At 57.2% G+C, this 16,185-nt stretch overlaps 3 protein-coding genes across 3 annotated transcripts in view; 1 reads left to right on the top strand and 2 right to left on the bottom strand.

Annotated features, from left to right (window-relative positions):
* The first annotated feature begins 7,895 nt into the window (after nucleotides 1-7,895).
* Nucleotides 7,896-10,786, top strand: TBXA2R (thromboxane A2 receptor). The gene is given in 4 exon segments (XM_023746829.1): nucleotides 7,896-8,261; nucleotides 8,263-8,682; nucleotides 10,037-10,322; nucleotides 10,386-10,786. Coding segments are annotated over 3 exon segments (1,032 nt in total). The 3' UTR covers nucleotides 10,283-10,322; nucleotides 10,386-10,786.
* A 667-nt stretch (nucleotides 10,787-11,453) lies between these two features.
* LOC111823917 (tyrosine-protein phosphatase non-receptor type 23-like) lies at nucleotides 11,454-13,020 on the bottom strand. The gene has a single exon (XM_023746828.1). The coding sequence runs from the start codon at nucleotides 12,858-12,860 to the stop codon at nucleotides 11,655-11,657; it is 1,206 nt and encodes a 401-aa protein (XP_023602596.1). The 5' UTR covers nucleotides 12,861-13,020; the 3' UTR covers nucleotides 11,454-11,654.
* A 1,723-nt stretch (nucleotides 13,021-14,743) lies between these two features.
* The window catches only part of GIPC3 (GIPC PDZ domain containing family member 3), a 4,386-nt gene continuing 2,944 nt past the window's right edge, over nucleotides 14,744-16,185 (bottom strand). The window contains 6 exon segments of the mRNA XM_006109966.3: nucleotides 14,744-14,895; nucleotides 15,019-15,100; nucleotides 15,365-15,477; nucleotides 15,894-15,963; nucleotides 15,965-16,002; nucleotides 16,005-16,076. Of these exon segments, the coding sequence (XP_006110028.1) occupies nucleotides 14,744-14,895; nucleotides 15,019-15,100; nucleotides 15,365-15,477; nucleotides 15,894-15,963; nucleotides 15,965-16,002; nucleotides 16,005-16,076 (527 nt within the window).

Below are 16,185 nucleotides of genomic sequence, written 5' to 3'. Positions count from 1 at the left end.
GGGTCTGAGGGACCTCAGGAGGGACACAAGGCTTCCTGGAGGGACCGCTGGGCAGAGGAGAGTTGAGCCTGCCTTGCAGGGGGGAGGGCTGCAGGTCCCCCGCAGGGCAGGGCTGAATGCACGCCCAGGAGCTGGACTGCCCAGGGCACTGGGGAACCACACAGGTGAGGGAGCTGAGCAGGGACCTGAGCTGGGTGTCAAGGGGACCCCTCGGGCAGGCTGGAGGTACCACACCCATCCAGCTGCCCCATCACCCCACCCTGGCCCAAGGACCACCAGTGTTTCTTAAGCTAACCCCAACCACCACTCCAGTTTCTTCCTGCCTTCAGCTGTCCAAATCTAAGAATAGATGCTCCCTGCCTGGCCCCCACCGGAAACCACAGCCACGGGGGGCACATCCTAAGCCTAGCCTCTGCTCCCAACATTTGCTCCCACCCTACCCCGGCCATCTCAGTGTCTCCCAGGCCTCCCGTGTGCCCATTGAGCTAGGAGGGGGTAAATAGACCTGAAGATCTCCCGCCACCAGCTCAAGAGGTGGAGGAAGACCAGAGCTCACATTCAAATCCCACCTACCTGTGCCCTTGGCCATTTCATTTCCTCCCTCTGGCCTCAGTTTCCCCATTTATAAAATGAGCGTCTTCACCTCCTGCATTGCAGTGAGATCCAGACCAGACTAAATTCCCAGTCAAGCGTGCATCTCTGACCCCTGCCCTGGCCCTTTCTCAGAAGCAGCCTTATCCTTCTTATCTCCAGGCACAGGAAGTGGGAATAGAACAGTCTCCCTCCACCTCACTCCCTCCCCACCATCTGGAGCCCCAGCCCCACATCCTCTTTCCATCACATCTGCCCTCACTGCAGGTCCCCAAAGCTTCATGCTCTCTCTTGCCCCCAAAGTCTTGCATATGTGATTTCTGCCGTGTCTCTTGCACCAGAAACCCCTACTCATCCCACAAAGCCCCGTTCTCATGCCTTCTCCAAGCACCAGGATGCCTTCCAGGCTCACTATGCCCGCTCACTTTCTCTGGCCCAGCATGACTGCAAGGGGTTAGGGCTGTGTCCAGCTCTTTCTCTAGCCTGGAGGGTCTTTGAGAGCAGGTCTTGTTTCCAGTCCTACCTGGGGCTCATAATTGTCCCACCACATGGGCCAGACACACTTGCCCTTGAGGAGGGATTAAAGTAGAGCAAGAGTCCTGGCCAGTTTGGCTTAGTGGATAGAGCGCCGGCCTGAGGACTGAAGGGTCCTGGGTTCGATTTTGATCAAGGGCACATGCCTAGGTGGCGGGCTCAGTCCCCAGTGGGGGGTGTGCAGGAGGCAGCCAAAAATGGTTCTCTCTCATCATTGATGTTTCTCTCTCTCTCTCTCCCTCTCCCTTCCTCTCTGAAACCAATAAAAATATATTTTTTTTTAAAAAAATAAAGTGGAGCAAGAAAGGGAAAAGGGGAGGAGCAAGACTGCTGGAGATCAAGGCTTTACAGAGGAGGGGGCCTTGGAGCATGGGCTCTGCCAGATGCATAGGAGTTGGGAGACTCCTTGCCAATCAGAAGAAATGAGGGTTAGCCCTGGCCAGTGTGGCTCAGTTGGTTGAGCACTGAAAGGTCCCAGTTCAACTCCTAGGCAGGGCACATACCCAGGTTGCAGGTTTGATCCCCAGTCAGGGTGTATGCAGGTGGCAACAGGTCGATGTTTTTCTCTCCCTCTCCCTCTCGCTCTAAAATCAATAAAAAAAATTTCTTCTTAAAGAGAGAGAGAGAGAAGTCAGGGTTAAATGGCGCAGGGACTCAGACAATGGGATGGAATGGGCGGGGCCATCTGGAGGGATGGGGGGTGTGAGCCAAGGCCTGGAGACCGGAAAGATGGTGGGCGGGGGAAGCCAGAGAAGGGGTTTCCAGCCAGAGCCTAGGGGAGTCCAGGGCTGGAGTCCATCTTCTCTCAGAGCCTGCACTTGTGTGCCCCTCCCAGGCCCCCAGGACTGGGCAGGGTGAGCTCAAGGCCCAGCCGTCTAGTCATGACCCCCCAGGTCCTAACTTCCTGAAGGCCCAAGCTTACTCCTCCACGGCTGCCCTGGATCCTCTCCACCCACCGGAGGCCCCAGGACTGTGGGCAGGAAGGGCCTCCAAGAAGCTTCTATCACCCTCCTGCAGCTGGTCCAGCCACCAGCCTTTGCCCCAGTTGTGCCCAGCCCAGTCGCGTTGGGCTGTGAGACCCTGGCCCAGAGCCCTAAGTGTGTGGGCTTTCAAGGAAGTCAGCCCTGCCTGGGAAGCCCATTCCAGAGCCCTGTTCCGGCTCCCAGGCCTCAACCTCTGAATCATTCCTGCAGGAACAGACTCCAGGCTTCCCCTCCGCCCCGCCCCGGGCCCCAGTGCCTCTCGCAGCCTCTGACAGTCTCAGGGGCCCCTTCCCGGAAATGCCTCACCCTCAGGCACCCACCGCCCTCTCAGCTCACCTGCTCCGGGAAGGCCCGTCTCAGAAGGCTGCCCCCCAACTTCTGGACTGAGAGTTTAGAGGTCGCCACTCCCCTCTAAGCACCCTGCACCCCCAACCCCCAGCCCTGGAAGGGGCCTCAGACCTACCTACTGGGTGCCAGACCTGACCCCAGGGGTTCACCAGCTCACAGCCCTGGGGCCCTGGGTGGGGGTGCAGGCGCCCCGTGGAGCAGACCCTGCCTTGCCCCAAACCTGCCCCGCCCGCCCCCTCCCGGCCTCGGGTGCTGCCCAGACGCTGAGTGATGCCAAAGGAGCTCCTGGGGGGGCCCGGCTTGAGCTGGCGGGGGGTGCTGGCCGCGCTGGCTACTGCACCCCTGCCCTGCGGCCTGTGTGCCTCGGTGTCCCTCCCCCAGGAGGCTGCGCGCTCTCCCGGGCGAGCTAGGGGGCACCCGCTGGCCCCCACCAGCCAGCCCCGGGCTTGAGGGGTGTGGCCACTGCAGAGGGGAGGGGCCGATGAGAGACAAACGGACCGAAAGACAGAGAGACCGCGAGAGGCGAGGATAGAGACCGACAGGGTGCTGTCTGCGGAGCGGAGCCCCCCGCCCGCTATTGCCAGTCCCCGAGGACCCCCCTCCCGCCCCGGGGGGGACCTGCCCCTCCTGCCTCCCGGGACCACGCGCAGCGGGGCGTCCCGTGCCGCCGGCGGCGTGGCAGCCCCCAAGTCCTCTGTGGGCCCGCCTCCGCCGTGCCTCGGTTTCCCCGGGAGCCCGGGCAGGACTAGCGCCCGCACGCCCGCGGGCTCTGGCTCCGACCCACAGCGCAGTGACCCGCGCTGTCCCATCCATTCACCGTCGCCAGGTGAGGACGCAGCCGGAGGCTGGGGCGGCCTGAGGGTGGAAGGTGCGGCGGGGTGTTTTCCTGCGGGGACCTGCCCCGCTGGGGGTGACAGCCGCCCGGAGCCGGGTGTCCGGGGCGGCGATGAGACCAGGTCTGTGCCGGCAGCAGCGCTCGCTTCTGCTGCCGGTCCCGTCGGTGCGCGGCCACGTGTAGGGGAGGATGCGCTTGTGGGTGGTTTCCAGTCTGTGTGGGGCCTCGGGACCCTGAGGTGCCCTGGGAGGGTGTGGCCGGTGTTTGTATGGGGGCACGCCATGATGGGTTCAGAGGATCACAGTAACTCCTTTTTTAAAATATATTTTTTTATTGACTTCAGAGAAGAATGGAGAGGGTTAGAGAGATATAAACATCAGTGATGAGAGAGAATCATTGATCCGCTGCCTCCTGCAAGCCCCACGCTGCAGATAGAGCCTGAAACCCAGGCATGTGCCCCGACAGGGAATCAAACCGTGACCTCCTGGTTCATAGGTCGATGCTCAACCACGGAGCCACACCGGCTGGGCCACGGTAACTCTTGTGTCCATCATTAGCCACTGGCCAGATGGCCTGGGTCCCCTCCCTGCATCTCACACCGCCCTCTCTTTGGCCCTCCTGGCAGCCCTGATGGTGAGCATGTTCAGGACACCTGGTCATCAGATAAGAAAATGAGGCTGGCCCTGACCGGTTTGGCTCAGTGGATAGAGCGTGGCCTGCAGACTGAAGGGTCCCAGGTTCAATTCCGGTCAAGGGCATGTACCTTGGTTGCGGGCACATCCCCAGCGGGGAGTGTGCAGGAGGCAGCTGATCGATGTTTCTCTCTCATCGATGTTTCTAACTCTCTATCCCTCTCCCTTCCTCTCTGTAAAAAGTCAATAAAATATATTTTTAAAAAAGAAAAAAGAAAGAAAGAAAATGAGGCTGTTTGTCTCTCACCTAGTCAAGCTGACTGTGGAGTCCCCACTCTCACCCTCTGGGGTGGGGGCCTGGTTAATGTCACAAACAGGAAAAGTTCCCGGAAGCTGAGCCTGTGGTGAGGGGAGGTGGGGGTGGGCCGGGGGACTGATGGTGGCACTGCTTTTCTGTGGGTGTGTCCGTATGGGCGTCTGTGGCTGCACAGGGTGTGGAGGGGGTGCCCTGTGTGCAATGGGAGCACAGGCTGGGCTGGGACTGACTGGTGCAGGGCCTGGCCTGGACCCTGCACTTCCATGCCAAAGGGCGTCCTCCCTGATCTGTCCTCAGCAGCTAGAGGACAGGAAGCGTGGGAAACAGCCGAGGAGCAGGGCCAGCCGAGGTCACACACAGTATCAGGGCTCCTGCCTGGCTGCCCGTGTGCACCTGGCCAGGAGACAGGCTCTGACACACACAGCGTATCTCCTGACCAGGTGCAGAAGGGCACACAGGCAGGGGACACGGCGGGAGCAAAGCAGGCCTGTGACAAGCAGCCACCATGCCAGCAGGCAAGTGGATGTCCTTGTTATTCCCATTTCACAGAGGGGAAAACCGACGCTCAGCAACATTGAGCCCCCAGCTTGGCAGTGGCCGGTCAGGGACTTCAATCTGAGCTTGTCTGAGGTCAGCATCATCCCTGGGGGAGGCCGGACAGGCCTGGGCTTGGGGTGTTGAGTGGAAGAGGGGTTTTTTGAGAGATGGACGGCTCGATGGAGGAGGGAGAAGGAGAGTGGGGTGAGCAATGACCAGGCCTGGACTTGGGAACCAAAATGTCACATTCCACTGGGCAGAGGGGGAGCCCTGCCCATAGTCCAGCCTCCAGTAAGGCGCCAACTGTGGAGACACAGATTTCTGGAACCCAGGACCCAGCCAGACTCCTGTCAGGGTTCTGGAACCTCAGCCCTTGGAATTCTAGACTCTGGAGGCCTTCCAGGTTCCAGAACTGGGAGCTCATTCAAATTCCAGAACCTGGCCCTTCACAGCCTAACCCTGCCCACCCTCGGGCCATGGAATCCTGGGTTTGTCCAGCAAATCTGGGATGGGAATCTGAAGTCCATGCCTCCCGTGAGACACAGAGAGGGAGATGGGGTCCCCCAAGGACCACAGTGCTGCTCTGGGCCTGGGGCTGGGATGGGAATGGTCCCCTAGAGGTTAGGGGCCCTGCCAGCTCTCCTGGCCAATGTGGGAGGGAAGGGAGGCCTTGCCAGGTGCCTCTACTGGCCTGCTCGCCTGGGAAACTTGAGACCGGTAGCTATCACCTGAACCCATGTGAGGGGGGACTGGAAACCACGGGCTGTGGCCAAAGGGAGTCATGCCAGTTTCCAGTCTCCCCTAGGCCATGGGCTCTGGGTCACAGGTTTGTTCCCAGACGTGGGAGATATGAGGATGTCTCAGGGTGTGCATCCCGGGTGAGTGAGTGGTGCAGGAACGCCCACAGGAAAGTGGGGACAAGGGACCATGAGACCCAAGAGGGGCTGACAGTCATTCCAGGCAGAGGCCAGGGCAGTGGCCGCAGGCGCAGCCCGAGTCCCCAGGAATGTTCAGAAATGGCACATACCAGCTCCCGAGGGAGGAGGGAGAGCATTGTCCCAGGAGGCGTTCAAGTTCCAGTGAAATCTGCGATGGCAGTGCACACCCCTGGCCCGGGCTGGGGGACTAAGGCCCCCGGCCCCATGGGAAGCACGCCCTCCACCCCGCCAAGGTCACCCCGCCTCCCCAGGCCTTAGTTTCCCCACTTGAGGCCCCGCCAGCACCAAAGTGGTGGTGGCCTTGGCGCCCAGCCTGGGAGGGAAGCTCAGGGCAGCTGTCAGGAGCTGGATAATTTATGAGACGAGATAAGGAGCCGTGGAGTCTGAGGGGCTGGGCCAAGGCCCCACTACGGAGCTGGGGAGTGAGGCTGGTGGCCACCTGCTGGGCACATTCACGGGGATTGAGCACCTACAGTGTGCTAAGCCCTGTACCCAGATGAACTCATTCCCACCATGAGCCCCATTTCTCAGGAAGGGAAACTGAGGCTCACAGTGGGGACACGGGGAGCCCAAGGTCAGCGAGAGGGTATGTAGCAAAGGCAGGGTTTGAATCCGGTCTGACCAACTTTTTAGAAAATTTTATTCTTCCTTAGAGAAAATTATCATAATTGTGAACCCCCACACCCACCTGGCACCAGCTCCCATCGAATGGGCAGAATTTGGAATCACGAACGCACATAGGTAATGAGGCCGGAGTTTAAATTCCAGCTCAGCTTGGGCTGGGCCGTGTGACCTTGAACAAGTTAGTTAACCTCTCCATGCCTGTTGCCCCTTCTGCAAAGAACAAAGGACTTTTATGAGCTTTAACTGCCTGGATCCTCCGTCCCTGTTCCTCCCGCGATCCCGCCTCCCCACCTTGGCCCACCCTGCTCTCCCCACCAGGTGCACCCTCACTGCCAACACAAAGATGACTGTGGTATGAACCTGGGGCAGGAGGCTGGGGGCCTGGATGTGGCTTTATATCTTCCCTGGTGCGGCCTTTTTGGGAACTGGGAGCTGTTTTCTGAATGTTCTCTCTCTCTCTCTCTCTCTCTCTCTCTCTCTCTCTCTCTCTCTCTCTAGCAAAGGTGGAGATTTATTGAAGAACAAGTACAGACTCCCACGTGGGGAGGGGGACAGAGTCCCCTGAATGTTCTCATTTTATTGCTACTTGCCGTCCCCTCATCGGCTGGTTTGTTCACACTGGGCGTCAGCCAAGCCCAGATGTTCCTCTGGTTTCTCCCCCAGCCCCACGCCTGTTAGCAGGTCCCTCCTGTTGCCTTTTATAGCCCATCCCTGGGGACCTGTGGCTCCAGATGTTCTGTTTTTTTTTGTTCCCAGAATGAAACTAGATTTTTGGGTGTATTACTTATTATAAAAGCGATGCCAAGAAATGGGGTGAGGGGGTGGGGGTGGGGGGGAGAGAATCCACATGATTTCAAAAAAATAAGTAATGAAAAATAATAATCCACACACTTTCAACCTGTGAGAGGAAGGATCTCCCTAAAATACCAGTGGGGTGGGGCCTCACCCTCGTGCATTCGCGAGAAATTATGACCCACGAGGCTGACCTCAGGGCTGGTACGAAAGCCAGTGAGCTCTGGCCGACCACTAGCCTCCCTCTCCACGCTGGATGCGTCCTGTCTTACTGTGGCCGAAATCTGTCCTGGAAGCTGCAGTCCACCAAGGGCTTGGATGGGAGACCAGCAGAGAAACAAGCTCGGGGAGAAGAAAGCCCCTGCTTGGGGTCATGCAACAGGTGCCAGGGCCGGAGTTCAAACCCGGGGCTTCTTGGCCCTTCTCTTCAACCCAACAGATACTAACTGGTGTCCCCCAGAGGAGACAGCCAGGTCCTCACCTCGCAGGTCACTGATTCTAGGGCAGGACAGAGCTAGTAATAGTAAAGCCTATGAGTGCAGAGTGAGGTAAGTCAGGAACGGCATCCTTACGGAGGGGTTATTTGAGTTGGGGCATTGAAGGTTGTATAGGAGTTCACCAGGGCCACTCTGATTAAATGCAGAATGAATCACCAGCAAATCATCTCTCTGCCCCCACCAGGTGTGCCAGTGCCAGTGCCAGCCGCACCCACAGCCTCAGCCTCAGCCCAATGGGGCGGTGACGCTCCGACCCTGCTCCTCCGCCATGTGGGCCAATGACAGTTCTCTGGGCCCCTGTTTCCGGCCAATGAACATCACGCTAGAGGAGCGGCGCCTGATCGCCTCCCCCTGGTTTGCTGCCTCCTTCTGCCTCGTGGGCCTGGCCTCCAACCTGCTGGCCCTGAGGGTGCTGGCAGGGGCCCGGCAGGGCAGCTCACAGGGGAGGTCCTCCTTCCTCACCTTCCTCTGTGGCCTGGTGCTCACCGACTTCATGGGGCTGCTGATCACCGGTGCCATCGTGGTGTCCCAGCACGCCATCCTCTTCGACTGGCACGCCGTGGACCCCAGCTGTCGCCTCTGCCGCTTTATGGGCGTCGTCATGGTCTTCTTCGGCCTGTGCCCGCTGCTGCTGGGGGGCCGCCATGGCCGCAGAGCGCTACCTGGGCATCACCCGGCCCTTCTCGCGCCCCGCGGCCGCCTCCCCGCGCCGCGCCTGGACCATCGTGGGGCTGGTGTGGGCCGCGGCGCTGGCGCTGGGCCTGCTGCCCGTGCTGGGCCTGGGCCGCTACACCCTGCAGTACCCCGGCTCCTGGTGCTTCCTCACGCTGGGCCCCGAGCCCGGGGACGTGGTTTTCGGGCTGCTGTTCGTGCTGCTGGGCAGCTTCTCCGTGGGGCTGTCCTTCCTGCTCAACACCATCAGCGTGGCCACCCTGTGCCGCGTCTACCACGGGCGGGAGGCCGCCCAGCAGCGCCCGCGGGACGGCGAGGTTGAGATGATGGCCCAGCTCCTGGGCATCATGGTGGTGGCCAGCGTCTGCTGGATGCCGCTGCTGGTGAGTGGCCGGGGCAGGGTCTGCCCTGGGTTCCCGCCAGCCTTGGTGACGGGACCTCAGTTCATCCAGAATGGATTTCAGGTTCTCATCACCGGAGAAGGTGTGGGCACCCGTCCCAGTGCTGAGGGGCCCCTCCTGGAGAAGCTCGTGAGCAGGACACGGATGCCCCCCCCACGGGGGGCAGGGCTGGCTGGCGCGTCCCCTGCCGTGTCCCCCGCCTTGCCCAGCACACAGTAGTGCTCAGGGAACCATTTTAATAGAATATTCATATAATAGAATTTTAATACAATGCATGTATTACCATATGAATTATAATTCTATTTAACAATATATAATTTTAATTATAAAATATATACATTATAATTAATTATATTATATTATATTATAATGAATACTTCATCATATCAATTATATAATATATGATCACATATTGTATATATAATAATATATTAATATATATTAATACTTATATTAATATAAGTATTAATATAAGTATAGTTATATCAATTATATATTACATAATATATCATTACATAATTATAATTATGTCTAAATTTTTAACTAATATATAACTATATAATTATAATCAACAATATATTATTAGATAATTATTGTATTATAATTGTAAATAACATGATATATTATGTAATATTACATGTAAAATTCAATATTTGATAAAACATTAAAATAATTTAATCTAATATTTTGATATAACATTTTAATATAAAAGTATTTGTCATAACATTTTATAAAACATAAATTATATTAAATCCTTTAAAATAAAATATCAAATAGGTTATTTTATATACAATTTTTCTTTCCAGAGAGGAAGAGAGAGGGAGAGCGATAGAAACACCAATGAGGAGAGAGAATCATTGATTGGCTGCCTCCTGCATGCCCCTATTGGGGATTGAGCCCACAACCTGGGCATGTGCCCTTGACTGGAATTGAACCTGGGACCCTTCAGTCCACAGACCGACACTCTATCCACTGAGCCAAACCGGCTAAGGCTATATACAATTTTATCCTATGGTTTTATAATATATTATGAAATGTTTATAAAATATAAACTATTTAATAGAATAACAATGCTGGTTGTAACAGTAATTCCAACTGTTTGCACCTGCAAATCTTATTTTGCACCACATTTCATCGTGCCCAGGGGAGGAGCAGGAGAAGAGTGCTTACTCTGTGGCCACACCAACTGAGGCTCAGAGAAGTCAGGCAGCTCTCTCAAGGTCACGCAGCACAGCAGTAACAGAATCGGTGCTGGGTCTCAGGGGACAGAGGTGCTGGTGGAGGGCAGGGCTGGAGGCCGGCCTGACTCCTGGGTAACTGCTCTGGCCTTTGACAGGTCTTCATCGCCCAGACGGTGCTGCGGAGCCCACCACCCATGAGCCCCACCGGGCAGCTGTCCCGAGCCACGGAGAAGCAGCTGCTCATTTACCTGCGTGTGGCCACCTGGAACCAGATCCTGGACCCCTGGGTGTACATCCTGTTCCGCCGGGCCGTGATCCGGCGCCTCCACCCTGGCCTCAGCACCCGGTCCCGGTCGCTCTCCCTGCAGCCCCAGCTCGCCCGGAGGCCCACCATGGCGTAGGGGCAGGGAGACATCAGTGGTGGCTCCGGAAGGACAGCGGCCGTTCAACCTCAGGCCTCCCTGACCACAGCGGCCGTTCAACCTCGGGCCTCCCTGACAGTCACCGTTCAACCTCGGGCCTCCCTGACAGTCACAGCTGCCCACCCTGAAGTCCGGGAGCTGGGAGTGCAGGATGAGCAGAGTTTGAGTGGCAGGATTGTGAGCTGTCTTCCGTCTGCCCTGGGGGCTCCCCAATCTTCCCTGACCCCCCTTTCCAAGGCCGTTTTCTTCTCTCAGGCCCCTCCCAACTTCAGGCTGGGTGAGTGGGAGTGTCAGGAGGGTATCTGGAGACGATTAAACTTTTAAGCCTCCCCTTCCAGAAGTGCCCAGGAAATTGGGGGTCTGACCACTGAATATGACCTGTTCTGTGGGGTACAGTGATCCCCTTTGACACCCCAACCTGAGAAGGCTCTGCCTAGAAAAGATTCAATATAAATGGGCAGGACGCCCCCTCTCTTGCCAAAATGTATCCCAGCGGCTTTATTTCCCTTTGGGCCTGGAAGTCAGTGGTCACTTGTTGAAGTTTGGCGCATCAGATTGTTATCCAGCCCCGTGGCAACCGAGCAGAAGGCGGGGCGGGCAGAGGGGATGAGACTGGGTTTTGGCTCCTCGCCCACCTCCTCATTGAGTCCAGTCTTCTGGAATCCTTCCTGTCGCCCCTAGAGAGGGTTCTGGTATTAAACCCGTGGGAGACGCACACAAGGCCACGGAGTGACACACGCTTCCTCCATCCTAGGGAATGATGCAGTCATTCCCTTATAAGCTTATCGTTTAGCCGGTCATTCACTTCACACTCAGACTCCCAGTGTCTTGAACAAACAGCACTTGGCCCACAATAAGTGCTCAAAAAAGATGGACCGAATGGACGAATGACTGAGGTTTTGAGGAGCGTCATGCATGTGTGAATACACGAACCCATGCACAGTGAGTACTCGCAAAGCACCTGGCACATAGTAGGTGCTTAAGAAGCAGCCAGTGTTGTGCTAGCCCCCCGGACCCTCATGCCTGCCCCTGCCTCTGCTCTCCCCAAACCTCCCTCAAATACAACACACCTGGCTGCAGGGGTGGGATGTGCCTTTATTCCCCATGAGCCCTCGAGGTACATGAAGAGCAAACCACCTCCTGCCCCTCCCTCTCCCCCTTTCCCTTCCACAGACCTGGGATCTGCTTACACCGCCCAGAGCCAGGCCCAATGAAACTGAAGCCCGTTTCCATCCTCCCTCCCCTGACCTGTGGGGGAATGAGGTCACCTGCTGTTTCTGGGGGACCAGGGCTGGGAGGGGAAGGAGAGGGGATGGAGCCCACCAAGGGCCAAAACTATGTCACCCCTAAGCTACAGCTCCTTGTGGTGGGGGAGGGGCTCTGGCCCTCGCAGAGCAGTCCCTGACCCCCTGTGCATGGGGGTGTGGGCAGGCTCCTGAGCTGGGGATTCAGGGAGCTGGGACCGAAGGAGGGCCACCCCGGAGGCAGAACTAGGGGTGACAGATGTGGTAGGTGGAGTGGACTTATGGGGTCCCACCTGGGGCTTAGGTAAAAGGGCTGGTTTCTGGCGAGTCAAGGGGGCCTGCGGCTTCGGGGCCAGGTGGGGTGTCGGCTGGCTTCTGCCAGTATTGGCCTGGGTTCCACGTACCAGATCATGGGGCTGGGGTTGAGGCTGAGAGACTTTGCTGGGGCCCGGAGTTGGGGCTCTTGGTGGTGGGTCTGGGGGCTGAGGTCGGGCTGGAGGAGTGGGATCAGACTGGGTTCTAGGGTCAAGGCCTGGGGTCTGTGGGCGAAGCTCATTCCTAGAACTGCGCTGGATTCTTAAGCTGGTCTGGGTTCTGGAGCCGGATTGGGTTTCAGAAACAGGCTGGGTTCTAGAACTATGGTGGATTCCAGAGTGGGGCTCAGTTCTTAAACTGGTCTGGATTTCAGAACTGGGCTGGGTCTCAGAGCTGAACTGAATCCTGGAGCTGGGCTGGGTTCTGGAACTGAACTGGGCTCCAGAGCTGGGCTGAATTCTTGCACTGGTCTGGGTTCCAGAGCTGGGCTGGGTGTCTAAGTTGAGCTTGGTTCCCAAACTGGTCTGGGTTTTAAAACTGGTTTGGGTTCCAGGAACAGGCTGGGTTCTGGAACTGAGCTGGGCTCCAGAGCTGGGCTGTATTCTCGAACTGGCCTGAGTTTCAGAGCTGGGTTGAGTCTCAGAGCTGAACTGAATCCTAGAGCTGGGCTGGGTTCTGGAACTGAGCTGGGCTCCAGAGCTGGGCTGAATTCTTGCACTGGTCAGGGTTCTAGAGCTGGGCTGGGTGTCTGAACTGGGCTGAGTCTCAGATCTGAGCTGGGTTCCAAAACTGGTCTGGGTTCTGGAACTGGTTTGGGTTCCAGAAACAGGCTGGGTTCTGGAACTGAGTTGGGTTCCAGAGCTGGGCTGTATTCTTGAACTGGCCTGAGTTTCAGAGCTGGGTAGGGTTCTGGAGCTGAGCTTAGACTCAGAACTAAGCCAGGTGCCAGAGCTGAACTTGGATTTGGAGCTAAGATGAGCTTCAGAGCTGGACTGCATTCTTGAACTGGTCTGGGTTCCAGAGCTGGGCTGGCTCTCAGAGCTAAACTGAATCCTGGTACTAAGCTGGGTTCTGGAGCTGAGCTGGGTTTCAGAGCCGAGCCGGGTCTCAGAGCTAGACTGGGTTCTAGAGCTGAGCTGGGCTCCAGAGCTGGGTTGAATTCTTGCACTGGTCTGGGCCCCAGAACTGGGCTGGGTCTCCGAACCAAGCTGGGCTCCAGAACTTGTCTGGGTTCTGAAGCTGGGTTTAGTTCCAGAAACAGGCTGGATTCTAGAACTGAGGTGGGTTCCAGAACTGGGCTGTATCCTTGAGCTGGTGGGGGTTTCAGAGTTGAGCTGAGTCTCAGAGCTGAACTGGACTCTAGAGATGAGCTGAGCTGCAGAGCTGACCTGCTTTGCAAAGTTTGGATCAATATCAGAGCTGCCTTGGGTTGTGGCCTGAGGGGTTTCCAAGATGAGCTGAGTCCCAGAAGTTGATTGAGCCATGCAGGCCTGGGTCCTGGAGCTGGGCCTGCTCTTGGAGCTAGACAGAGTTGTGGAGCTTAAGTCTGTTACTGCATTGGTCTGGGTCCCAGGACTAGAGTTTAGCTGGATTCTGGAACTCAACTCAGTATCAGCAACTGACTGTGTTTTGGAGCTCGAGATTTCAGAGACAGTCTGTGCTCCAGAACTGAGTTGAGTTCTAGAGCTGGGTTGGGTGCCTGATCTGGAGTGAGCTCTGGAAACTGGCCAGTCCTTGAAGCTGATCTGGGCCCCAGAGTTGGAAGGTGTTCTAGAGCTGGTCTTCGTACTGCAGTGCGAGTGGGGTTCAGCATCAAGCTGGGTTGTGGAGACAGGCCTCACCTCAGAGATGGATGAGGTTCCAGGGCTCGTCTGAATTCTAGAGATGGGCCTGGTTGTAGCACTAGGCTGGGATCTAGAGCTGGGCTCAGTTTCTGAGCTGGACTCATCACTGGAGCTGGACTGGGCCCCAGAATGGGGGTGGATACTTGAGTGAAACTGAGTTTTAGAGCAGGGTTGGGATCTGGGCTGAGTTGCCCCATGCATCGGGGTTCCTGAGCTGGTCTGGGTTCGTGAATAGGGTTGGGTTTGGGAGCTGTCTTTGAATCCTACGCTGGAGAGGTTTCTGTAGTTGGGCTGATTCTTAAGTCTCACCTGGGTTTCAGAACTAACTGGTGTTCCTGAACTAAACTGGGTGTCCAGGTCTGGCAGCATCATGGAGCTATCTTGTGTTCCAGAGTCAGGTTGAGTTTTATGGCAGGGCTTGGTCATAGAGCTGGGCTGGCTTCCGATACTGGCATTGATCACAGAGCTGGGCTGGGTCTTAAAACTTGTCTGGGTTCCAGAACTTGACTTAATGCCAAAGCTCGGCTTGGCCTCAGAGCTGTCCTGGGTTCTAGAGGTGGGCTGAGTTTTGGAACTGGGCTGGGTTCTGGAGCTAGGTTGGGTCTCAGAACTGGATTGTGTTCTAGAGATGAACTTAGCTTCAGAGCTGGCCTGTGATCTAGAACAGAGCTTGGTCTCAGAGCTGGGCTTGGTCTCCAAACTGGTATGGGTTCTAGAGTTGAACCTGGTCTCAGGGCTTGCCTGGGTTCTAGAGCTGGGTTGGGTCTCAGAACCAGATGAAGTTCTAGAGATGAACTTGGCCTCAGAGCTGGCTTGGTGTCTAGAGCAGGGCTTGGTCTCAGAACTAGGCTTGGTCTCAGAACTGGTTTGGGCTCTAGAGGTGACCTTGGTCTCAGAGATGACCTGGGCCCTAGAGGGGGACTGGGTCTCAGGTCTGGGCTGGGCTCTGGAGCAGGGCTGGGCTTCAGGAACCAGCCTGCAGGGCTGGGGCAGGGGGCTGGGCTCTGGACTGGGGCTGCGCTCAGCTCCAGGGCAAATTAGCCACAGGCCTCCCTGGCCTCCCCGATGGCGGCCCACACCTCCACCACAAACTCGTCCGGGAAGGCGAACTCGCCCAAGACGGAGTCTAAACGGCGTGCAAACTCCTGAACGCTCACTGTCTTCTTGGATGTCTCCACCATGGTGGACGCTGCCAGGGTGGGAAGGAAAGTGGGTGAGAGTGCTCTGGGACCCCAACTTCCCCTGGGGACCCGACCTCCTCCCAGTGGGCTGGCCTCCCCCCAGGGTCCACCGGCTTACCCTGGCCCCTTACCCAGCTCTGGGTCCCGAATGCCCATGTAACTCTCCAGGAGGTCATCCACCTTCCGAGAGGCCTCCTCCTCAAATTCACTGGGCTGGGGCGCAGGGGGACAAAACAGAGGGTCAGAACCACAGATCCCTGCAGCCCAGCCCCCTCCCAGGCTCCTCCCCTGGGTACCAGCAGGCCGGGACCTCTGTGCCAATGCTTCTGCACCACCATTGCCCCGCCTCACCTGAAGACCCATTTTGCAGGTGGGGAAACCGGCGCTGTGTGAGGGAGGCCTCAGCCTAGGCCACGCCGGCTCAGAGTTAGAGCTGTAGGTGTAAGAGTCCCTGAAGGCCCCCCTCCCCGCACTCACCACTTCCTCTACTGTGGCAGCCCCCCCAGAACGGAGCCGCAGGGTCTCCCGCCCGCTGGTCACTTTTGCTTCCACGGGGCATTTGCTGCTCCGGCTCCTCTGGCTGATCATGTCTGGAGGGGACAGAGCGGTGGAGGGGCACGTGTTCTGGGTGGATCCACTCTTTGTAAACACTGGGAAACCACCAGCTGAGACTTTCTGGAACTTTCTTATCCTTCAAAGGCCCCCTTATGTTCACAGCCTTAAAGCGGCACTTTAAAAGCTCCCATCAAGTGACACAAGAGATCTAAACACCGCCTCATCCTTCCTCCATCTTCCCAAACTCCCCCGTCCCCAGCTAGACTGTAACAGTATGGAAACCACCCACCTGTTCCCGATACAATGCCAGAAGTTCCCCGTCATGTCGCCAGAGGCATCTAGAACCTTCCATCCTACCCCCCCCCCTCCGCTGACCCCCGCATCCAGAGAACCCACTTCCCCAAGAACCCCCCCCCCACCGCCGGCCCCCAAGGCCGCAGGTGGCCCTCACCGAAGGCTCTCTTGGGCTGCACCAGGCGCAGGGTGAAGGGCTGGGCCTTGGGCAGCTCGCGGAGCATCTTGGGCGACCTCGTAGTGGCGGCAGCCGACGATGGAGTGGACGTGAAGGCCTCGATGCTGTCGCCCACACACACGGCTTCGATCCTGTTGATAGATGCTGCCCTTCCTTGATCTTCTGCAGGGACCTCAGAGTCACCTCAGGGCCACCCTCCCAGGATCCCCTTTGGACCTAGAGGGGGGCAGTGCCTGCTCCCAGGCCTGGAGCACCCGGAAAATTGCCTTTT

Source organism: Myotis lucifugus, unplaced genomic scaffold (genome assembly GCF_000147115.1).
Source record: "Myotis lucifugus unplaced genomic scaffold, Myoluc2.0 scaffold_737, whole genome shotgun sequence".
Classification (NCBI taxonomy): domain Eukaryota; kingdom Metazoa; phylum Chordata; class Mammalia; order Chiroptera; family Vespertilionidae; genus Myotis; species Myotis lucifugus.
This window is presented reverse-complemented; position numbering and strand designations above follow the sequence as displayed.

What these genes read in the sequence shown, in the direction of transcription:
- LOC111823917 (XM_023746828.1), bottom strand. Translation starts at nt 12,860, where the DNA reads ATGCAGTCCAGCTCTGAAGCTCATCTTAGCTCCAAATCCAAGTTCAGC.